Consider the following 24,855-nt stretch of genomic DNA (forward strand, 5'->3'; position numbering starts at 1 on the left):
CACCAGGACATTCCACTTTGTCAGAGCAATTACCTTATCATTACCAGATCTTCTATTTTCTTTAGAAAAACAAGAAAGCGATGTTCAATGTAACTTAGAGAGACAAGAAGAAAAAAAATCAGACCACATCTAGTTGGTTAGGGGGATACAGTCCTGTTTTGCTAAGGATTTCTTGTTGCAGTGTTTTTGCCTTTACATCCTTGGATCAGCTTCGTTTTCTTTCAAGACTATTATCTTTTGAGCACCGCCCAAGCAGCAATTACCTTTGCTTTTTATCCTTTATAGACTGGTAAGGAGTACACTACCTTTTCACATCGTACCAAAGGTCACTGCCCAGTAACCAATGACGAGGCAGCCCTCCGCTTCATTTGCAACCAAACTGATCATGCTATTTGGCTGTTATAAGCATACAACAACAATAGTCTCTAGAAAAATCATTGGGACCACTCACATAGTCATGGAACGCCTTGGCTTCGGATGAATGTTCACAAGTGTCTCTCCTCTCTGGTGCCGCACAGTATAAATCCCAGAAAACACTGGTGGAGGGAAAAATACAGTCAAAGAAGTCAATCAAACAACGGAACACAACAAACCTGCTTCAACACGCAAACAAGTCGGACAATTCGTTACATGGTCGTAACCGACAGGACTTCTTTCAAGACACAGTGGAGACGAAAGACCACAAAAGGGGAAATTCAAAGCGTGAGACAACGGTAACATTATACCACTCCATACAATCTGCACAGTTACAAACAACAATCAAGAGTTTAGTGGAACATCTTGTAAAACAAGGGGGCAACTTTTTCACTCAGTGCACTCTAAGAAACTACATACCAATATTCTCCTTGTCTCCTATTCATATTTTTTTTCACTTTTATTCGCACCATTGTTGTTTCCAAGCATGCTTTGACAAAATCTTACCTACGTACACACATACCTAAAACCTTAAGAGTGGTGGCACTAAGCAAGGATTAGTATAAATAGGCAACAAGGGCCATCAAAAATGAAAACATGTGCATAGTCATTTCACCATAACGTAATCAATATCTCAGAATTACAATAGCATACCACATGTATTATCCGGCTTACAACTTCAAAAGAAACAGCTTAACGTTCATAAAGGGGCAGCCAACAGCTCCGCAACTTGCGATATGCATCGTATTATGATATTTCAAGAAATTAATCTGTAAAATATATTTACACCTCTTCAGATCATATAGTATTAAGAACACTTGTCTCATATTTCTACACTTTCACTTACAAGTTGAACTGTAGAACTACAAGAACTGTATCAACTTTTACTAGTTTTCCTGAGTTCGTTTTTTTGTGCAAAATCATAGTAAGTAAATACATTTTGCAAATAATTTAGACAATCTTAAGTATAATTCTAGGGTGTCGAAGGATTCCTTAATTTCATTGTGATGTGTATTACTTTGTTCGCTACACACGCACTCAATTTCACACACATACTGTAAGTTACCAAAACCAAACATATGATCGCTTACCACCACCAGGAGTGAAGAAACCCGGGAGGCTCTCCTAACGTTATATTTTTCTCCCATCTTATCTGTGTGGACCACAAAGAAACAAGAATTGTGAGCGAACTGACAAAAATAACACAATCGTCAGGGGGGAGTTGGATAAATCGGAAATCACGGCGAAATCCCAGAGGCGGGAGGTTATAAAAATTCAAAATGGTGGCCAGTGGCCTGACACAAAGAGTTTGCGGCGAGAGTGACCCATAGTGCCGAGAACGTACCTCCGACAGGAACGTCTGTGCAGCTTTCTGTGCTCCGACATGAAGCAAGTACTCGTAAACATATAACGCTAGCCTGCAAGGAACCAAAGAAAACGTGATCAGTCAAGTCGCAAGACGTGCACCAAGTTTACAATCTGGTAAGAGCGGGAATCACAAAATACTAGCCATTATTCATACGAGGTGGAGAGAGCAGGGGAAGGGGGTACCCCCGAAAATACGACCCCGTGTGCAGCACTACGGAAGCCGAACTGGCCGATCCAACCACACAGTCCCCCAGACAGAAACCTGAATTTTCTGTTTCTCAGCTCAAAATCGACGCAAAATATAAAGTTGACTTACTTTTCCCTTGCTTGGTTATCCGAGGGTACAGTGCTACCTTTCCCCTTGGCGTACATGCTGGATAGCTGGACTGTCACGCACCTGTCAACCCATCAAGCCCCAGCCCGACCCGGTAACCATGGAAACACGATGATGACTTGTCAAAAGGTCTCCGCTGATTGGTCTATTTGTTTGGCGGGAGACAGCCCAAACTTGAAGCTATAAATTTCAAAACCCACGTGACTGTAAGTTGATACCTGATTGGCTACTGTTGAATTAGCCACTTCATTGATGGTGCTGTGCATTTCTGCAATGGCTCCCCCGTCCTTGTACGTTTGTAAAATATTATATTGCCATTCCTTGATATCAACGAAGAGCATGTACCACAGACATATAGCAACCATGTCCTTTTGCGTTTTTAATAGTATCCGCTATATCTTTCTGAGTGGTCAGGATTGCAAGAAACCAAACACCAACGAAACAACAAAGATATCGGGAGGTAGCGCCACTGATTGGAAGAGCCAAGTTTGTGTAGCGCAACACCGCTAATACTTGCTGGGATTTTGTAACTTTATTTGATAATTTGTTACAACCGTAGGGTTTCCCTTTCCCCTTCCTGAATCAGATATACCATGACGAAGCCTTCCTGTTTGTGGGCTTCATGAGTACAATGAGCGCGCGCTGAACGGTGTTATTTCCTGGCGTCCTGCGCTACGAGCCAAAAAATACAGCCCGTACTGAAGAAAGCCTCTCGCTCCCTTCTCCAGCGAGCTACTTGTGAGTATCGGTCGGAGGTCAGCCGCTGTTTTTATCGATTTTGCGGGGGCGTCTGGAGACAAATATTTACCTCACATGATAGGCAACTCCCCTTTCCATTCGCCAAAAACTTATTAGCTATTGAATCTACACCGCAGCCTCCCTCCGGGGTTAGATCATTTCCCCTGCAAGATGGCCGCCGGTACCCTGACTTGGTGCCGGTTCAAAGATGAAGCTTCCCAGCTTCTGAGACATTCAGATCGAATAAAGGACGGCTGGGAATGGACAGAAGTCGAGGTAACGACACATTCTTTCGTACTGGCCAGACAGAATGTTTCTGTGTGAATCAGATCGTGTGTTAAAAATGCGAAAAGGTGTACGACCGAACGGGTGTTTACGAGTTGGTCGCACCATTTCGGGGTCACAGCGAGTTCGGAATGTGCCATTCATTGTGGTGCGCGTGTACGGCTCCATTCTCCTTCCCGCTGCCCTTTGGAGCCTGACCTTGGGAACACTTCAGCTGTGGCACGCCGCGTGTTTGGGACATTACGTGCGCGCGACGGAAGAACACGGTTGTCGTCAGTAAGGAAGGGGGTGGAAACAGAAAGGTCTGATTTGCCCAAAGTTGGGTGTGTGGGGCGGCGTGGGGGTGGATATGGAGTGTGGAGTGAAAGTTCAACCGTTCATGGTTCAACGTCAGAAAGTGAAAGTTTGCACTGTCCACGTGGGTTGGTCTAAAGCTTGGATCAATGGGAATGGAGGAAAGTTTTATACATGACGGCATTTTTATTTCCCTCCCCTAATCCTCCCTAATATTCAAAACTCTTATGATAACATGATAAACATTAATGCAATTATGAATTTGAGAAAGTGGTGAAAACATTGTGTATTTCTTGTTATTGAAAAAAATGTATGAGTTATGCTTTGGGAGGATGATGTGATCACACTCTATTTTTTTATTTAGGATACTTAGGATTCCTATGTCAGTCATAAACTGTCCTGTTACTTATTTATTATCATCCAGGCACAGATGTGTATTCAAGGGGGCGGGGTCATCTTGGCACTAGCGGTATTGTTTACAATTGGACATTGTGTAGTATTAACACCTAAGGCTATTGTTCTTCCAATCAATAAAATTAAACCAGTTAACTTGGTTTGTTTTGTAACAATTTGTTAAATTAAAAATCAATGAATATCATTGATTTGAAGTTTACCAGTTATTTGACCATAAAATTTGTTCTCTACTCTACTCTTTGATAATTATCCAGAGGTCTTTCACAACTGTTTGTGTAGATGGGTTTTGTTTAAAAATCAGTATATGAATTATGATGACAAACTTGTTGATTTTTAAGCACTGTGTTGTCCAGGATCTGTTTTACCATTGTTTTGAGAAAGTATTTGTTTACTACATTGTCTTCATATCAGGACATTTCTAGCCAGATGAAATTGGGTGTATCATCATATTTTCAAGGCTAGAATTTAGTACTGCAAGGCATGCCACATGACCTCCAGTAACCCTGCATTGTACAGATGATTGACATGATCACATGACCGTAGCATGCTGCTGTGTGGAAGGTAATCATCACTGAGGTTCTTCTCTCTTTTTATCCATCAAAAGGTTGTGAAAGGGGTTATAGTAAAGTAAGTATACTTGAATCTTTTGAAAGTTAGAGTTTACCACTTTGCAAAACATTTCGTTGGCTTAATTTGGGGGGGGGGGATTTATACTGGGAAAAATACACTCAGGTAACAAGCCTGTTTTTCAGGTATCTCTGGTATCAAAATCTAAAAACACAACTAGCACTAAAAGCTTGGCCAATATAATTGTGTTTTCAGGTTTCTAGCCACATCTTGGTTTTAGAATCGGAGGAAATACATGTATGCTCTTTTGTACTCAAAGGGAAATGATAATTATAACACATGACTTGTTTTCAAAACACATGACTTGTTAGTATAAATTATTCACCTGATGGTTTTGTCAGAGGATATTTGTTACATGTCCTTGAAATAAAATAAAGACCAGTGCAATTTGACCCAACTGTAACACATGTGTATGTAATGCTTGGTGAATTAGCAAGATTTAGTCCAATAAATAACCAATTTACTCATGAAAAAGAATGAATGTGTCAAGAAGAACCAAGAAATATGAGAATATTGATATACATTGTACATTGTATGTCTAAATGTGTGACATCTGAATGCTCCTTATGCAAGAATATTTTAAGGATTATTTGATATTCAGTTTGACCAAAATAAACAGTGGGCTGCCCAGGCCAATTAAAAGATCTTGATACGCCAATGGGGACAAACCTATCTTGTTGGTATGCTTCCAGTTTGGTTGGCAGTTTTATTGAAAAAGCTGCCACTTTAAAGCGAAAAAGTATATTTTCAAAAATGACATTTCATCAAGTAAGTGCATCTTTGAGGAAAAAATAAACATTCAAGATTATTTGTTATTTACACAAGAGACTCATAAACATATGAGTCATGGAGTGGTGTTGGATTACTCTCCAAGCAGAGGTTTGGCTTCGGCTGGTTTTTGACATGTTTCTTTAGGCGTTTTTGTCAGGCTTTCTATTTTGTCCCGTTTTCTTTATGGCGGCTGTACCTCTTAAACACCTCTGCTTGGAGAGTAGTATTGGATCTCTTGTAACTGTCCCATTTACTAGTTGTTGTTGCCAGCTTCGCTCTGGGTGTGAACTAACATACTGAGTGTTTTTAACGCAAGTGAAAATGTCAGCACCTGGTTGGACCCACCCCAGAATTTCCGCTGTAATCACAGCTGTAGAAGTGCACGTTACTTGGCAAAGCCCTTGCATCCGAGCTGACGGTAATAAACAATCTCTCCCGCGGGCAGGCAGCCCAAGTACACTAAATTAAGCATTCACTGCACAGTTTAGAACGGGGCACAAAAATAATCGTCACACTTTGTGTTTTCTGGTGATATGATCAGGAATTGTGTCCAATGAGTGCACACATGATTATTATACATGTATTATGCCGTGATCTTTATCTGGGTCAGGTCCGCTGGGGGGCATTGTGCTGGTGGTCCCAGGTGGAAGCTACCACCTTATCAACTGTGTATCCACAGATACATGATCTGTGTAGAAACAGTGTCAACCTAGACTTGATCCCAGAACTACATGGTTTAGGATGTGTGCTGACTGATAGTGGAGATTTTGATATGGTGCTTTGTTGGAGGAGTTAGTTTAAGTTCTTCACACTTACATAGATGCAGATATCATTATCTGCCTATTTTGTCTTTCTGTATTTCCATCCATACAAAAATAATTCATTATTCCAGCTTACTGGTATATGCAACATTTACAAGAAAAGAACTGCTTGTAAAATATACATGTGTTGCTGAAGTAGAGAGAACTCTATAAAAAAATGCTAAATCTGATGATGCCTGTTGTTGTAACTCTGTATTTGTTTCTAATTTACAGTGGAAAAATTAGCGATAATAGCGACAGCATTATCCACAAGCAATACTATAATCAATAGATTCCCTGGTGAAAATTACATAGAAACACATAATCATAAAATCAACTTTAACCAAATAGAGTTAAGTAGTGCTGATGAAAATGAGTAGATTTACCCGACACTAAGTGGGTTAAAATGCCCCCAGAAGTGCCAAATTCCTGTAATAATCATGATTTATTCTTCCTGGAAACATTGATTCTTGAAACTCATACTAAGCTGTGACTGTGGTGGTCACATTCTTATCCAAGTTCCAGGAACTACCTACAGGTGCACCAGAATAAAATATATGATAGAAATCACACATTGCCAAGGATGGGCTAGGAAGGATGTCCCATTGTGATAGTTAGATATTTAGAAGGTCAAATCATTTCCTGCATTATAGAACACCATGATTGTGGACCATGATTAGGTCGATTGGTTGCTTTTTGTAACCAGTATTTATCTCATAGATATGTTAAGTACTGTATTGCTTTGCCACAGTTTTTGTGACACAAAGTTTGATGCACTGTAGTGCTGGCCTTGGTGCTTAATTCTAAGTTACCATATCAGCAGAAGGACATCATTACAGTACATCACTGAATCACACTCCACAGTGTTGTTGATTAACCACTGATTAGTGGTGCCCAACAAGTTGCTTACTGCAGTACATGTAGTTCCAAAAGTCACAATTTACAATAAACATGTTAGCAGTTAGCAAAACCTCAAAGGATTATTTTCAAAGTGATCTTCTATTACTAGTATTAGGTCCAATTCATTGTTCAACCTGCTTTGCATTTTGAATGTTCTGTAGCCAGGGTCTAATTTGAGGAAGCCATGTTGAATTTAAAAGGAAGTTCGAGGCGCTAAACTTCTCCATCACAGCAGTCTCTCTCTCTCCACACAGTTGGTGAAGTACCAGGTACTTAACCCTCTCCGACCTCTCGCTAGGCTGTGAAGGAATCCCTTGTTGCCATGGGAACAAAGCCCAGGTGTGCTATCATAGGGGCGGAGGCCCCTGGGTGGATGGCTTTATGGACACACAGGAAATGACCACCATGATCTTGGTAATCCTGTCGAGGCTGGGCTCTACCATTATCCAATTAGAGGGGTGGTATGACAAGTGTAAAGAGGCTGTGACTTGAAACAGAAAGGTGTTAAATTGTTAACTTTCTCTCACATTGTGATGAAGCCTAGATGGCGAACACAATAGGATGGAAAAAGTACAGGCTTTTAATGGTTGTAGGAAAAAAGCTCTAAATTGATGACATTTGGGTCCATTGTCCCTGAGGTAGAAAATCCTATAAAAGGAGAGGTAATCAGCATCGTACAACCAGTCAATCAATTAAAGGAGGTCTCCCACACACAAACCAATCTTGTTGAACTCGTTTAGGAATAAGAGAGAGGATAAAATACCTATAAATTTATCATGTTATCATTCATCCTTGAAACAGTTATATCGTTAATGGCTTATGTTACAGAGAGATGCTCCTGTTCATCTTTTGACAAAATTTATCATATCTGCTAAACATGGTGCTATAGCATCAGGGTTTTGGAATCGTAACATTTGCTAATTGAAAATAAATGGAAATGTTACATGTAGGTGCAGCATGGCAAAAAAAAACTAGGATTGCTGAACAGGATAAAATGTTGCCATTTTGCCAGAATCTAACTTTGAATGAAAATGTGGATATCACACATGTGTTGTAATCTCAGAAAGTGTCTGAAGATATCAATCTGTGCTGCATTTCTATAAACAGGCCCTTGGACAGGAATATGGGTAATACAGTACTCCCAAAACACAGTGACGAAGAGGCCACAGTTGTACAATTCTGATTATTGACTGCTTGGATTCTCTTAGATGGGAAGTCATAACGTTTTATAACTGCTAGAATTCTCTGAACATTACAATCTTCTGCCCAACATCTGCTTGGACATTAGATGAATTAAACTATTACATGTTCTTTGAGGAGGTTGCATGTTGTTCTCCCGATTCTTTTGAACCGATAAGGGGAAATAAAGCCACCACATTGTGTATCTGTGGTCCAGAGTATTGGGAAAACGTCAAGTTAGTGTCTCATCTTCATTTGTCAGTATCGGGGTGTGAAGTCACCAGGGAGCGTCTGCCCACCTTTAAACTTGACCTTCACACCTGTTGTGATGATCTCTTGGCTTGGCTTCGTGTAGGAAGATGTTGTGACAATACCGTACTGTGAAAACCCATCTAAATGGGATCTCCAAGCAGATACAAGGGCGATCAACACTTTTTTAGTCATATCCACATGTTGATTAAAGCTTAATTAGCCCTTTTTCTGTGGTGTCGATCAAATTTTACAAATGCAAACCTTTTCTCAGCATACTGTAACATTTGCTGTGTTTCTAAGTTTGTGGTTTCTACAAATTCGAAAATTTTTGAGAAGTTTCCTCCATAGTATTTACCGGCTTGAAATGTGTACTTAAAAGATCCAAGAAATCAAATTGGTGTGGCCTGATGTACTGATACTAATCATTGTAATGGGACTGTAGAAACTTGAGACAAGACCAGTGTCTCTCCTCCAGATCATCTTGGAGACACTCATTACAAAGATGGGATGTTTGTCCCAAGAATATCTGCTTTACTGAATTACTGCTCAAGCTGCACGGATTTAGTTAAGTAATGTGTTCGTGTTCTGTTTTATCATTGATTTTTAGGGACCATTCATATATGAAAGTAAGTAAAATATATTCTTTATTATTTGTGCAATGAGATTATTAAAACTGCATTGCTGATTAAGAACATGTTTCTCTTCTGGTGTTTGTATCATTTTATTTATAAAACATGTTGCAGAACACCCACTGTCTGTGTAATACTGTAAATCCATTTATGTTCATGGTGATTTAATTTCGTGGTAGGGAGAAAATGGAGTGTTCATTTTTTTGGTGGTTGAAACAAGGTGGTAGGCAGGTAAAAGGCAGAACTAAAAAATTTTTGCCGGTTTTAAGTCAGTGATGAAGAAGTTACTATGAAAAAACGACCGTTAAATCATCGCAAACATTAAATGCATTTACAGTAGTACCACACACATACACTGTTGGAGAACTGCATCCCCCCTCTTCCCACTGCCCCCATGGTACGGTCTGATTTGTAATCTGGGCAGCTTGCCAAAATCGATACTGGTGTTTTCCCACTTTCGCCCATATATGGAAGTGATGCTTCCAGTCCAAGTGACCGTGGAGGCCTTTCGAAAGAACTCCTGGCACAATGGCAAATCTACCCTCTCCATCCCCTGCACCTCTACACACAGACATTATATACCCATTAGGTGGGAGTAACTCATGGTGACAATTATAAGGGCGTAATTACAAACTTGGCTTCCTTCGACAAAGCTTCATATGAGATTATTTCCAGTTATTTTACCATATTGAGAGATATTAATTTGCTTATTTTTTTCCACCAATGGGCTTGGTCAAATTGAATTATCTGTTTTCGGAATAAGCCATTTAGAGTCAATAGCCCGTGGCAATGGTTGTAAAGATGAACATTTTGACAGGAATGTTACCACAATGTTCTGGGTATGGGTAATAAATATGTTGGAAATGAATGCGATGGAGTGAATTGATTGCTCCAAGACCAGGTTAGGTGCTGCGGAGGTGCAATATGCCGTACGCCTGTGGCTAGCTAATTGCCTAATTAATGGGGAAATTAGGAATGCTGTCTATAAATTGTTGGCACAATGCGACATTTGACAACATTAGGTCTGGTTTGCAGTGCGCCTGAGGGAAAACAACAGCGACGTGTTAAATGCCTCGCGGGGAGAACGCGTACACGCGGTCTGCGTAGCCAGCAACAGGGCCCTGATGTAATCATCTACATTCCCTTCACTATAAATCTCTCCTATTGGTGTATTTGGAAATAAAGGTATCCTCATTGAGTATTCACTGATAATATCTTGATCCATGATTTAATTGGTGAGCATGCAGTGCACACAGTTTTCCTGCCAGTATATGTGCGCATGTAGTTTCTTCACACATTCAACACGTACTTGTAATTTATCAGTTATATGCTTGTATATTTTATATCATTTTCCATGGGGGTGTTGCCATTTTATGCACCAATTGACCCCTGCCCTCTACAGTTATAGAATGGGCTGTGGTCACTTTGATATCACTGACGGACTGTAAAAAATTGGGATTGTGAGGAATTTTTTCTCAAATGGATTTCTTTTTTATACATAATTAGTATTACATGTACATTTAATGTTTACTTTAAACTATTAAGAAACATATAAAAGTCTTTCCTGCTCCCATTTAGCAAACATTTAATGATCGCATATTTCACATCATGAAATATTATAAATTACATTGTGTTTCTAACAATCACAATAAACAAAGCTTGCATGATTTTCCAAAAGTATTTTTGTCACAATACAGTAGTACGGAGAACCACGTTCCTCTTTCAAGCAGCCCAAAACGTAGGTGTCCTCTGTAGGGACATATACTGCCTGTTGAAAAGTATTTCTGAGGGAAAGAAAAGTTTGGAAGAAAGAGGTAGAAGTTGTCATTCTTTCCAGCAATGTAGAAGCATTATGTGCTGCTGGATTTGGTGTCACAACTCAAAGCCATTTTTGAAAACCTTTTGTCCTGCTCAATGAGGGTTTGTATGCTATTTTTCTATTTTGATTTCCCATAAATTCATAGAGACAGCCGTGTTGCGTAATTCGTAGCGATGTGACCGAATTCTGCGTAATTGCCATCCTTGATTCTAGCGTAATATGTAGGGGGGTTCTTCTGAATTCAGCGTAAAGCATTTTCGTGACCCCCCATGCAGACCCTCATAGAGTTGTGTGTCCCAGCCCAGAAATAAAGTTTTTCCCTTTTTTGTACCACCCACATTCACAGTCTATGTGATTCAGCTGATAGTTTTGGTATTAATGTACAACGTGTGACATCCAGCCATAAACACAAGTCCTAATGTATCCCCCACTTTGTAACAAGCGTCGGTGGCGAAAGACACGTTGCAACTGGGGTAGAGGTGTGGAATGTGCGGTATCCGGTGTTCTTTCCTCGCTGACATGCAACGTTGGCAGTTTTTGGCCGAAGGGGAGCAGGTTGGAATCTGGTGGCATGCCAAACATTCCTAGGAAGCAGGGAACAGTGAGACGCATTCCCAAGGGAGCACTTTACCAACTCAGAAGCACTCTGCCAAAGGTGTTCTTGGCTTGAAAGTTGAAACTCAAACTTAGTCAACACATATCACATTCTCTAATGACAAGTTTTTGAAGTTCATTTAAGAATTATTGGAAGGGCAAAGACAAACGCCCGGTGCTTTCTATTCTGTTTCTCGATACCATTTCTAAATTTTTCCCCAGATTTTCTCACTTCTTAAATAAACCCTGTCACAGTTCTTCTCTTTGCCCTCTCCATTACTCTCCAAGCAGAGGTTTGGCTCCAGCTAGTTTTGACATACTAGCTTTTTAAGCGTTTTTATTGGGCTTTCTATTTTGTCCCATTTGTCACATGTACATGTAAAGAAAAGGACAAAATAGAAAGCCCAACAAAACGCCTAGAAACATGAAAAAGAACTAGCCGGAGCCAAACCTCTGCTTGGAGAGTACCTATTCCTTGCTTACGAGATGAAATGAAAGTAAAAGTCAGTAGGGTTTTAAAAACTTTATTATAACAATCACAATTTGACATAGGAAAGATGCTTATTGTGTATTCAGCATACACTGCTGAAGAATTCCTTTGAAAGGCCGAGACGGATATACATACAGTGACTGGCAAAAAAAGAATTAACCTGGGAAAAATCTCCCTGACATTTTCACACTCACTCACACAGCAGTCCTTTGGTTCGTGTTTAAAAATAACACCAGTTCCTAGTAAAGCTGACTTCCCTGCAAGGTATTCCTTCCTAGACGCAGTGGGGAACATTCTAATTGATGTGCTTGAATTGTCCCTCAGAAAGCTGTCTTCAATCTGAGCCATGTTGGATGCTCTCCACAGCAATTCTGTGTTGCGTATTTTAAGATAAGTTGAAAATCTTGGCTAGTTTTCAACATCTCTGAATTGAAATGTGAAGTTAATAACCCCATGATATAATACTCTCAGGGAGGCTTGTTGTCTTACATAAATGTCTTGGAAAATATGAAAGGAATCATTCTTGCCTAGGTTACGAGGGAAAAACTATTCCCAACGTGTTAATATATCAACAGATATAAAGATTCTGCAAACATTTATCATTGTTTTTTATGTGCAAGGAAATTGAAGGAAACAAATTTGCTATCAATAGTCAAGAATACATTATATTGTTAATTGCATAGCATAAAAACTGTTTGTACTAGTTCGTGATGAAAGTTTGACGCCCAGGTAGAGCATTACGTAATGCAAAATACTGTAAATTCATTTAATATTGCGGTTGGTAACTTTTGCAGATGGGGGGAAAGGGAATAGTTCATTACATCTAATTTTAATGGTATCAACAAAAATCACTGTCTCAAATGTTAGTGATCAAATGTTTGCGATTATGAAATTTTAGCAGTTGACTAGTAACCATGAAAGTTACTGAAATTAAATTACTGTTACGGTAAATCAGGCAAGTGGGTAAAAAAACAACTTGAGAAAATTTGCCCTGTTGCTTGATATATTTTGTATTACGTAGTACACTACAACAGGGCTCGAAATAGTGGGTGCATGTGCACCTGTGTGCACCCAAAAGTGTGCACCTAATTTTTAACTGTGGGTGCACCAGTGCACCTAGATATTTTTGTAGGCTATAGGGTAGAGGCACTATAATTGTACAATGGTATACAAAACATTCTTGAAATTCAAGTACAGTATCTGAAAAAGTAATATAATCTTTGTTGTACTTTGCTTAATGCATCACTTGTTTGAAATTTTGAAGTTAGCTATAGAATTACAGATGGAAGTTCATAAGAGCGTTAAACTTAAAAATGTACTTAAAGATGTTTTGCTGACATTCAGCTTTATTTTATGTTGTGTACCCAAAATTCTTTCTGTGCACCTAATTTTTTTGGTTGGGTGCACCTATTTCCAAAAATGAATTTCGAGCCCTATTAAGTACATGTAACAAGTGTCTTTCTTTTTATGTTCTAACATAGATGTGATAGCTGGTAGAAGGACTGCTGTAGATTGTTTGCTAAATCTTTGAGCAAACTTCCATCCCCAGCCTGAAGGTAAACCCCTCTCCCAGGTGAGTTGAGAAACAAGCGTCAGCCCCGCCCAACTGTTCCACAGACAAGCAGAAGGCCAAGCAATGTCACTCCATAACCAGGGTTGCTACGGCAACCAGCCGGACCTCTTGACCTGGGAGGGCTGTGATTGGCTGGCTGGCTGATGTGTACTTAGTTCACATGTGTATGCAGTTTTCCCTGCACCAGACAAGGCCACCCCAAGACTGGGGAGGAATACTAACTAGCCCAGAAGAGGTTTCCTCCCTGGCAAGAGTATGTGATTTGAATTCGTAATCAGGAGGCCACGGACTGGTGGGTTTTGCATGCAGTTTGATCTATTGGGGGTAAACAAGTGGTGTTAAATGCTCCTTTATGCCTTGTTAAGTGCCTGTGAAAGAAAATGCACAACAATGTTATTAATCCGGCTCTACTCAATAACAGTCTTTCAATTGGATGGATGTAATAGCCATGAAATAACACAGTTAATCTATAATGAAAATAAATAAGTTTACGTCGACTAAGCATATATATCAAAGGCAACAACTCATTTTGTCGTTGTGTTTACTTAAGATGTCTTGTCAAAGGTCTTACTTTCAGATTAATACTTTGTGTTGAATTTGTTACTGTTATTTTTCTTAGCTTTGCAATGTGAAGTGTCATATTTTGTATCATTTCTATATTTTTGGTTGACTTGAGTTTGGACCTATCAGATTCCTACAGACAGAAGAAAAAAATCAATTGTCATTTGGGTGTGCTATCAAATGTTTCAGTGCTGCAACCTAGATTTTATGATACCTTGCTCCAGGAAATTGATTGAAGTGCCTTTCTGTGCACAGCTCCCACCAGACAGTGGAAGATGTGGGGAAAGTACATTATTTAAGTAGAGGAAGGGAGTGATGGTGGCGATGTGTGCTTGACAGATATAATTAACCTGAATATTGTAATCAAATGACTCAAAGATAACAGTAAAAACACAATCAGGGAGGAAAGATGTCACTTTTGAATATTATTGTTTTTTGTAGTGCACATTCATTTGTCGTTTGTTAGCAGAACCCCAAAGCCGTGATTATTGAACTGTCCTGTACATTTTTAGCGAAGGTTTTGCCCTAGGAAATATCTGGTAGTCAAGTATTAACACATGAGATTTAGCTATGTTCTTCGGCACTTAGTTGCTTTAATCCCAACTGTTATTTCGTTTCTGCTTAAGTTCTCCCAAAGAATCAAATTAGATGGTAAATTGTTTCCCTATCACTAGTTTGATATACACATGTATGGATAGATTATATGTCATTAAGCTCATTTTATATGGGTAAAAGAGATGTTGCCTCATAACTTGATGGAAATTAATCCTCTGTATTTTGTATTACAGTAAGTCATTACCAGCAATATTAGGACTTGTGGTGTATTTGTATGAACAACAGCCACTATAATCTCAAATTGTTCTTTAGCAATTTTATAAGGGTTGAATTAAATTAGTCTCTTGTTTACTCTAGAACTCCTTTGGAATTTCTCATTAATTACCTACTTACTTAATTACTGATTGATGTGGGATGCCTGTGGGTAAAGAAGTAAAACAGATTATTAGCATTTTTAATTATCTTGTACCATTGGGTAATAAAGCTTTATGCTGTATAGACTTTATTTAAGAATTGTGGTAAAGAAAAACAAGTATTTGCATATTTTCGGATTGATCACGCCAAGGAGGCTATATAACCTCCTTGATCACGTCTAGGAAAATAAATGATGTTTTTCTAGGTTACCTAACCGAACCTAGCAAAAACCTGCCCAAGCCTTTTTTGGGGGGTCTACCACTGGCAATCGACATAAAATTTTCGAACTGATATCTGAATGATGAAAACGTTAGAGTCGTTTTCCAACAATATGCCCTCATTTCTGATTTTTGTGGCAATTGGAAATTTTGCTTGTATAGTGTTAACATTATCTGCATAATCAAAGTAGTTAATCAGTGTCCTTATGCATTTCAGGGTTACATGTTCAACTGTATTTCTATTTGATGAATCACTTCGGCGAAATCTTTTATTTTCAACCCCTATTTTCTCAAGACTGTGATCGGAAACACATCATCAATTTTCCTAGGCCTCAGCATATTTTGTTAGTTTTCAATTCTCATATTACATGCTGAGGGTGGTTATGACTGTCATAAGTCTTTGGCATGATGATAATTGCCGTGGCAACAAAGATGTTCTATCACTACATCAAAGGATGTTTTGCTGGACATTAGAGGCAGCACAATTGGCTTTTCATTTACTGGACACTTGTAAGAAAATGTTTCAAGTCACTCAACCAGAGTTAAGATTGTCTTCACCCCTTGTGGGAACCAAGCCAGTTTGAGCTGATATTTCCACACAAGGGTTTCAAACAACCCAAAATGCCACCAAAACATCAACTGGGTGTCACATTTCTGCATGTCTAGACGCTTGGCTCAAATCTGTTCTTATCTGTCCACTCTTTCCACCTTATCTGATGACCTTTGGCCTGGTTGCCTAGCAACTTGGGTCAGATTGCACCTGCTTCTCAGTGCCCAAAGTATTCAAGGCTCCAAGTTTGGCTCTTAGCTTGGCTCCTCCTGGGGAAAACTGGTGGTATAGGGGGCAAGCAAGCCCACAGGGCACAATTGTTCTATATAAACAATCTGTGCACTTGTCTTACCAAAAAAATTTAAGTTTTATGACTATTTTATCTGCTTCTAAGTCTTTTCTCTGATTCTTTCAAGGACTAAAGGTAGAAGAACACTGTATTTATCTGTGACTCTCGGGGTCTATGATGCAGGTGCAAAAAGTAGTACGACCAAGATACTTGAAGACTGGGTAGAAAGTTATATGTAAGAGGCTTGCAAGTGTAAACTGTGGTGTTTTATCAGTGCATGTATAAAGGTCAGCTCCGAATGAGCCAGCTGCACTTCTAACCTATAGCTATAACAGTCTTACGTTGTAGTAATTAAGTTATAGCTAGGTCAAAGGTCAAGTTATATACTAAACTTAGTATTTCTTACAAGCACGCTGGTCAAACTTCTGGAATTCGCTTTTTGAAATACACAGTACTTCCAAGTAGGTGAAAAGGCATCAGTTGACAGAGTTCAACTAAGTTTTACGAGATGTTTGTCGATCTCCAACAGTCCTCGCCAAGTAGGTCATTCCAGGTCAAACTGCTCTTCCTCATGTAGAAACCAGTGCAACCCCATTTTAGGGCTTCCTTTAGTTTGAAAGACCTATGTGCTTCATCCCCATACAAATGGCACATTATGGAGGTATGCATCATACTATATTGGGCCCAATGCTCACAAGACAACCCAACCCAACAGAAAGTTAGCTTCCTTTGCAGGCCTTCTACTAGTTCTAGGCGGCGCCGTCGTCTATTTTTTTTTGGGGGGGGGGGGGAGAGCTGATTCCTGATTTTCAACATATTGGGGCCAGGTTTTGCTGTGGAAATCTTATTGCCGCCCGTTGATTCGCGATTTTCAACATATCGGGGTCAGGTTCTTTTGCTAGAGAAATCAAATTGCCGCCCTTGGAAATTTGGACATCCTAAAATGGTTTTGGACAAGGTGATTTTGTCCAGAATCTATGTTTCCGAGACAAGGTTGTAGTGCTGCAGAAAAGGTCTATAAGATACCATCAACAATTGCCTTGGCCAGATTTTAAGACCATGTATTGAAAGTTAATGCAACGAACATTTCATGCAATTAAGCTAATGCATCGTAGTCACAAAAATTAACCTAGCCTTGCTTTTTCTTTACTGTTTCTACAGGAAGATCAGGCTGGTGGAAGTTTTCTGGTAAAAAAGGATGTCATACGTCCAGTCGGTGAGAGAGTTGATGTGAAAGATTGTGTGCCATTGGAGGAAGCTGAAGATGAAGACAATTCTGATGTCCTGGGTGTGGAATACAACATGGTAAGTTTATAACTGTCTAATAACTTTCAAAGTACATTTCGTATTGTTTTCATATTGATCCTCCTCATTATCTCCAAAGACTTTCTTTACAAATAACAGCAAAAAAAGTTCTTGTTACTCATAATTCTGAATATTCACGAAAGTTATTATCGTATTGCACAACTGTACATAATACTTGTCAATCACATGTTAAGACTTTTGAGTAAGTGCTTTAATATGGAAAATATTAGCACTTGTCAAAATGGGAATTCCAAACTTTAAGTTTAACTGGAGACTGTTTGAGTTTTCTATTAAAGAAATTGGGGGTACACACAGAATGCAGATGCCCCAGCGAATATGAACTCACTCTCATGTGCCTTATGAAGGTCTAGAAAACTGAAACAGGAAATCCAGAAACTAAGAAATTTTGTGACACGGTTTTCCCAAAATACGTTTTTGCCAAGAAAGTCCTGTTCGGCAGTCAAATATGTATAAAGATAAGGAACATGGCAGGCGATATACTTTGCTAATGATGACCGTCCGCCCTCCCCCAGCAACTACCGGTAATTTAGTGTCTTCAGAGTCTAGTAGCCCAAGAAGGTGTTTAGGTCAAGGTTGTAACATACCTATCCCTTATTCTAGGGTCCTATGGGCCAGCTCACAAAGTCACCCAGAAAATGAAATTACATTTTCAGGCTAGGAAAGTAATTACTTGTGGAGAATTTTTTATCTGTGCCCTTCACCTTCAATGAAAAATGCTAATATTTCCATAGCTTGGAGGACTAGGGATGGAAAGTTTTAGAAAACTAAACTTCATGTACCCTAGATTCAAAGGCTGTTACGTATCTTATTGGCTGTCCTATTAAAATGTGTGTAGAATTGAGTTATCAAACAATATACGTGTGCATGTGGCACGGGGATTAGCGCCCAGCAATAAATATTTCAAATTATTTGGAAAACTGCTTTACGGTTTTAGAATATTACAAATAAAGACCACTTTCGACAACAGGTTTTGAAGTTTTAGTTAAACTACAGAACTGTTTGGAATAAATTTCCCTGCATTCTTCACACTTTTTCGAACAGAATATAAAGGTTTTTAATAGTTTATAACAATTTGGAAATAATCCGAATCTATTACAAATGTAGTTAAAAACCTGTGTTGTAACTTGGAATGGACTCTAGCATCAAGTACAAATTAAATGTTAATGAGTTGAAGAGCTAATCAGGATATTGTATTTCAAAATGGCAGGGAAGTATGGATATATTCTTGAGCAGTTTTAAGAAAAAGTATGTTTTTTTCTATATCAGCTTCTGACACTGATGCAAAATTACCAGACACTGAGGTTTGACACAAGCTAATAACTCTTAAGGGGTGAAGACTGAAAATGTATTCAAAAGCTGAAAAAAAGCTCTAGCGTGCCTTTTATAAAACAAATTGTTTTAGTTATATATATGATTATAGAATAAACAAGTCAGTAAAAATGTGCACCGTGTAATTAACTATAGAGGGTATGTAGACAATGCCATTGTTCTCAAATTAGTCTGGTTCATGTCAATATCATTTTATGACATAACGTTGACAATGAAAATGTTTTGTCGTTGTTTTGTTCCTTGTTTATAGGAAGAAGCTGACACCAACACCGTTCCGTGTGAGTTGAAAGAAACCGAGTACTACAGATACCAGTATCATGTACTGTACAGTACCAGCTATAGTGTACCAGTGCTATACTTTATAGCATCAAGACCAGGTTGGTGGTATACCATACTTATCATTATTCATCATAATTATATGTCTGAGGCAAAAAAATATGTGCTTGATGGCAATGTCAATGAGTATTCTGGATGAGAAAAAATATGACCAAATTTTATTTTGGACTGATGTGGCCAAAGATACCAGAAATAGCTGTGACAGGTATGACCATCTTGAATTTTTTTTACAGAAATGAGTCAAATTGCCCAAATGATATTTTCTTTCCATCATGCTCCTTTTTGTTTTCCCTATTTTTACTATTTTAGAAATGAAATGACAGTTTGCATGTGCAATTTCATGTTTTTGTTGTATTATGCAGTGCTTGAAACTGAATAAATCAGTATTGTCCTACCCTCAACAATAGTAGGTAGTAAATATAGCTGTAAATAATGATGTTACATCACATGACTTCATTTGCATACTTAAATTAAAAAAACATTTTCATCAACCTTATGTAAGTTATGTGAACACAATACTAGTAGTCTTCTGCATATAACCATTTTTCCAGGTAGCAAAAGGACAAACACATGTAGAAAGATCGGTCACAATGATGCTCACCACAATGATATTAATATGTACATACATACATCATAACTCCCTATGGACATGGTATCAAAGGATGACCTCTGACTTGGCATATTTGCTGTGTATATTATCTTAAATGCTTGCATTCTCATGACAAGCCTTTGTGCTCATTTCATTGAATAATGTAATAGAAGGATGCAAAAATTTAGTTTAATTCCATTTGTAGGGGTGTTTGAAATGAAAGAGGGTCTGTCTACGCCCTTCTCTGACTTTGAAAAGGAATGGTACAGACATCGTTACTTCTGCTAGCTTTGGCATCTAATATGATTCATTTTTGGAATTCAAAATACATTTTTTGTCATATTTCATACACATTCTGACCACAATGTTGTGATTTTGAATGATGCAACAAACTGGACATAAAAAAGAAAATTCAATAAAACAAATCCATGCACGTGCCTCTGTCATTTTGAGTCTTTTTCCCCTTCCTTTACATGTAGTGTTTACTCTTTATGTCCTTTAATGTTAAACCTTATGTAAATGGATGCCAATTTTGTAATTATCTCTCCTGAGCTCAGCTGGGTGGCTAGCAGGGAGCAGTTTTGGCGAGCAACTCCCCGGGGAGTTGTAAAGGCAACACGGGGAATTGCGGGCTGGATCGCCATGTCAACAGCAGATGAAAATTGGGATGTGTATGCCCTGCAGGGATCTGGCAATGAAAAGAGGAGGAAAATATGATACGTGCCATAATTCACTTGCTAAAGAGACATCTGCCAGAATGTGGCCCCAGGTTATGAGCAGAATTTTCATTCAAAACATTCAAGTCTTGACTTTTTACAAACACTTGACCATGTCAAACCTTACAAGATAAAGTGAAGAGAAGGTTCCTGGAAACAAGGAAGAGGTTTTCTGAAATTCATGTTTAAAGATATACCTGTACATTTTTGATAGCTACAAATTATCTGCTGTCAGTTTCAATTAGTGAGAGTAGACCAAGGCGCTTAAAACAAAAACAATATGGCACGTTTAAAGACATCACTTATATCTGTTATAACCTCTGATGCTAGCATTTAGTATTAATAACATTTTCTTTCTGTTTTGTTGCCTATACTTATAGCCTGGGTGTTATCCGATTACTACCAGGGCTTCTACACTTGCTGCCCTGATAGTTATATAGCCTACTTGTCATTCCAAACAGAAATATTCCAGAGAAAAGACTTCTGTATAATCGTCATACACGCGGCCGTGACATTAATCATATGCAAATTGCATATAAGTGGCTGGCAGTTCTGTGCATGAACATGATAAATCTCTGTCTCTATGAAGAGTAAAACTGTCGACTCGTGCATGATGCTTCCCTCTATCCCTTGTGTTTTATTGTCATAGTGGTTTCTACAGTTGGGACGTCATAGGGAGAACAATGTGTGGGATGCTCCTTTGCTGTGGAGCAGTGATAAGGGGTGCTAGTTGTGGAGGTGTATTGTGACCATAAGCCCTTTAGCTGCATCCTATTCACAGTAGTATCGTAAACTTCATTTGTGCAGGTATTGTCTAGGCACAGTCATGTTGTAAAAGGTGTGTGTGTACTTTTGAGAATAGTCTCAAAGATATTGACCAGGATGTAAAAAGCAGTGATTTTGTGGTCCAGAAACCCTTAATCGTATAATTTGTCGCAGTGATTTTTGGAATAACATGTTTACTTTAATGACTGTAAATCTATTTAGGTACAGTACTGGGACATCGATGTTACGGTACTTTGGACCTGTATATAAATGATTTCTGCGGTACTTTAAATATGGTAAACATCCTTACTTGTGACCATTAATTGCAGAAATTCCACTACATAAGGCAGCAGATGATTTAAACTGCACCAATTCAATTGTTGTTTATCGAATTTTAAAAAAGGACAATGCTTAATGAGCAGAGCCAGAGTTTTTGTTTAGGTCCCCTCTTTTATAGGGAGTGAATATATCAAGATACAAGTTTCGTTTCCTGCTAGCACTTTGTTTTATCTTGTCCTCCTCACTTGCTAAATGTCTGAAAACCAAGTAGATAAATAAGTGTGGCCTTGAAGCAACATGTGCTGTACATTACCTGGATGTCAATACTTGTTTAGGACGCATGCATCTCAATGATATTCCCTAACTTCCACCACTGCTAGTGCAAAACAATTGCTGTCATGGCCGGGCATGTGATTGAATCAGGGATTGCTTGATGGCTGTTACCACCGGCACCAGAGTCGACACATTCATCACCGTGGTCCTGTCTGTTTCCCCTGCAGCAACCCTGCGGCCAGCCCGGGTTCTTAACGGGGCCTGTCTATCTCTACACAAGTCTTACGCCTGGTGCCACGCTGTCTAGCGCCAGAGCCCTTCCATAAATTGGGAGCGCCGTCTCGATAAAAACACTGCTGTGTTACAAGATGATGCAAATGTATTGTAGAAGATATGCTGGGTGTATTGTACAGATCATGAAGAGAAGGAATGCAATCACCATGGCCAGATACTTCTGTATGCAACACACTTGTTCACTAGCACCACCATACTGTTTTTGTTAGTACTGCAGTTGTGTTCAACTAGTTAGGCAATTTTGTGTCACATGTTGAGACCTTCATATCCAATGTCTCCCATGATTTAACCCTTTCAGTGTCAAGGCTGATTAAATCTAGGTTTTATAACCAGCCCATGACAAGGGGCGTATTAAATCAGGCGTACGTCGGGGGATGAATTTGGACGTCTGTCCCGTGTAGGTGAATTCTTAGTAGCTGACGAAAATAATAGAGTTGGGATTACAAATTCTATTGCAGGCACGTCCAATTCCATGTACAGACATGTGAGGAACATTTTATTTCCGTGGCAATTCTGCCAATAAAATAGGTTTATGCACATGACAAAAGAAGCTATCTTGAACTGCCAATATTCCATTTCACTGCTTGAACAATTTGCCTAAATTTAGCAGTGGTGTATTCTTCCAATTTTTCAGTGTTTAGTCTATTCTCATGGTCACAATGTGTCTAAAATGTAGATTGCATACAGAATTGAAAACGCTTCTTCTGAAGTATTTCATTCTGGTCACTTTGGTGTGAAACCCTTACTACCGATATGATCAGTAAAATCCTTTTCCTCTTGTTTTCTAGATGGTAGTTTGGCATCCCTGGATGAGGTGTGGTCCATTGTGCCCGGTAGCTTCCAGTCGAGACTTCAAGATGACAGGTGGACCTTCCTCACACAACAGGTAATTGCTAAGACGTCTTAAAGGAAAGCAGAACTTCAAATTGAAAAGCCTACTATACGGTATACCATGCTAAATATACCCCAAAGTTCGTCATAGTTCAGGGCTCTCTGACCGTTTGCAACTCGCGCTGTGCTAACAGCTACTCGACTGACTGATTGAACTTGGTGATGTGAGATGGTGTCATGTCCCTATCAGTTCTGATATATCTGAATAAGTCGAGGAACTGTTAGCACAGCACTGGAGTTCCAAACAATGGGAAAGCCCTGAACTATGACGGACTGATGACTATCGGAGTATATTTAGCATAGTACAGTAAGCTTTCAATTTTAAGTTTTGCTTTCCTTTAAGATGTGAAGCAGACTTTACCCTCCTCAAAATGACATATTATTGCAGTCACAGGAGTTGATTATACAGCATTTCAGAGACTTAATCGCACATGTAATATTTAGACAATTACCCGTTTGATTGAAATGTTGGCAGTATTCAAAGTGCAGCACTCTAAAAACTCATCAGAAAAGAAATATTTTAGAGTGTGTGTATGATTGACATCTCTGCACAGCAATTAGGACAAGTTGACCCACATTCTACAAAGGTGGTGGTTAGATGAACTGCATCAAACACTTATATAATAGATGTTCCTATTATGTTGTCCTAGTTGGATGCGTGGCCTAGAAACACATTCAAGTAGGGCATCTCGGCATGTTTTTGCTGGACTATAAAAAAAGCTTATTAAAGTATTTTCCTTTTATCAATCTTTATCAGTCAATAACATGCTTTGTTTTGTAGGAGCACCCTGTGTTAGGCTGCCCCATGTTTCAGCTGCACCCATGCCACACAGCCACCATGATGCAACCCCTCATGCAGGAAACACAGGACAAGGACAGGGGGAGGTAGGTTAATAGGTAGAATATCAGGGGAGTGCAGAGTGGGAAGTCTCCTGAAGAAATGATGAATGATATGTTACATTATGTATGTGTTGATCATATGGACCCTTTACCTGCATTTTAGGTATTAAGTCAGAATTATAATATGTTGGTATATCTTATGCTTTTCTTTACTTTGAACTGCATTACTTGTGCAAAATAAGATCTTTGTAGAATATATCTATAAAATCAATGATTTTTTAATCATCTTCAAGTTTATTCTTTGCATTTCCACACGACATTCCCACCCAAAATAATACACGTACCCTAAAACACACACACACACACAACAAGCACACACACAAACACACACGCACACACTTGTAAACATGTTCCTTAGGTTGACTCTTTCCCTCTCTGTGTTCTTGTTGCAGTTGTAACTACCTGGTGAGCTGGCTGAGTTCAGTAGGACCAGTGGTGGGACTCAACCTCCCCCTCAGCTATGCACAGATCGGCCATGTGACATGACAGGACAGGGATACAACACAGACACCACTGATTCATTATTTCTGTTAGTCCGACACTGAACTAGTCTTGGTGAATCTCCAAGGCGGAACCTGCATTTTCTGACGAGCAGGTGTCCTATCATCAAAGGGTTGTGTATGAGGGAATTGTGCAGTCAAAATAAGTTAAAAGGAAAATATGTTACAATGTGCCCTACCAACATCTACTTGGAGATTTAAGCCTCGATGCCCCCAACATAGGGAGTACTTAGCCCCGTGTGGCAAAATGTGCAATAAAGGTCTTCATTCATTCATTCATTCATTCATTCATTCAGTCAGTCAGTCAGTCAGTCAGTCAGTCAGTCAGTTGAACATTAGCCATGTTGCTACAGATGGAGAAGAGCAACTTGCTAAGAGCATAAATACATGGCACCTCTAGATATTGCCAGTTTCTACTTTGTTGAAGAAATTCAAGATGTTCAAATGACAATATGAATCCTTTGAATTTTCCAATGCTCTCTTATAAGTGCAATGCGTAGACATTAAGGAAGCCATCCTGGTAAGAAAGAGTATGAATATATTTTTCAATAAACAAATAACTGACCCTACTGAGTTTTATTTATTTCCT

At 39.0% G+C, this 24,855-nt stretch overlaps 2 protein-coding genes across 18 annotated transcripts in view; one reads left to right on the plus strand and one right to left on the minus strand.

Moving 5' to 3' along the window:
* Nucleotides 1-2,232, minus strand: part of LOC136445234 (single-stranded DNA-binding protein 3-like) — a 78,653-nt gene extending 76,421 nt beyond the window's left edge. For all 15 annotated transcript variants that reach the window (XM_066443126.1, XM_066443124.1, XM_066443122.1 and 12 more), the window contains exons 1-4: nt 2,099-2,232; nt 1,760-1,832; nt 1,506-1,567; nt 452-536 (exon numbers count right to left, since the gene is read on the minus strand). In XM_066443126.1, coding sequence (XP_066299223.1) covers nt 452-536; nt 1,506-1,567; nt 1,760-1,832; nt 2,099-2,154 — 276 coding nt within the window. In that variant the 5' untranslated portion in view covers nt 2,155-2,232. The remainder of the gene's footprint in view (nt 1-451; nt 537-1,505; nt 1,568-1,759; nt 1,833-2,098) is intronic.
* Nucleotides 2,233-2,646: 414 nt separating this feature from the next.
* On the plus strand, nt 2,647-24,835 carry LOC136445238 (ubiquitin-like-conjugating enzyme ATG10). Of its 3 annotated transcripts, none has more exons than XM_066443132.1 (6): nt 2,647-3,130; nt 17,230-17,373; nt 18,974-19,100; nt 22,764-22,861; nt 23,648-23,751; nt 24,159-24,835. In XM_066443132.1, the coding sequence occupies exons 1-6, from the start codon at nt 3,026-3,028 to the stop codon at nt 24,250-24,252; spliced, it is 672 nt and encodes a 223-aa protein (XP_066299229.1). In that variant the 5' UTR covers nt 2,647-3,025; the 3' UTR covers nt 24,253-24,835. The 3 variants fall into 3 exon arrangements, with proteins under 3 accessions (XP_066299229.1, XP_066299230.1, XP_066299232.1); XM_066443133.1 differs by lacking the exon at nt 2,647-3,130 and adding an exon at nt 13,627-13,734; XM_066443135.1 differs by lacking the exon at nt 2,647-3,130 and adding an exon at nt 16,601-16,729.
* Nucleotides 24,836-24,855: the final 20 nt, after the last annotated feature.

This window comes from Branchiostoma lanceolatum, chromosome 11 (genome assembly GCF_035083965.1).
Source record: "Branchiostoma lanceolatum isolate klBraLanc5 chromosome 11, klBraLanc5.hap2, whole genome shotgun sequence".
NCBI classification, from domain to species: domain Eukaryota; kingdom Metazoa; phylum Chordata; class Leptocardii; order Amphioxiformes; family Branchiostomatidae; genus Branchiostoma; species Branchiostoma lanceolatum.

Excerpts from the sequence above, each read along its gene's own strand:
- LOC136445238 (XM_066443132.1), top strand. The coding sequence starts at position 3,026 with ATGGCCGCCGGTACCCTGACTTGGTGCCGGTTCAAAGATGAAGCTTCC. Across the intron at positions 17,374-18,973 it reads TGGGTGTGGAATACAACATG|GAAGAAGCTGACACCAACAC; the intron begins GTAAGTTTATAA and ends CCTTGTTTATAG. Across the intron at positions 22,862-23,647 it reads GGACCTTCCTCACACAACAG|GAGCACCCTGTGTTAGGCTG; the intron begins GTAATTGCTAAG and ends TTTGTTTTGTAG.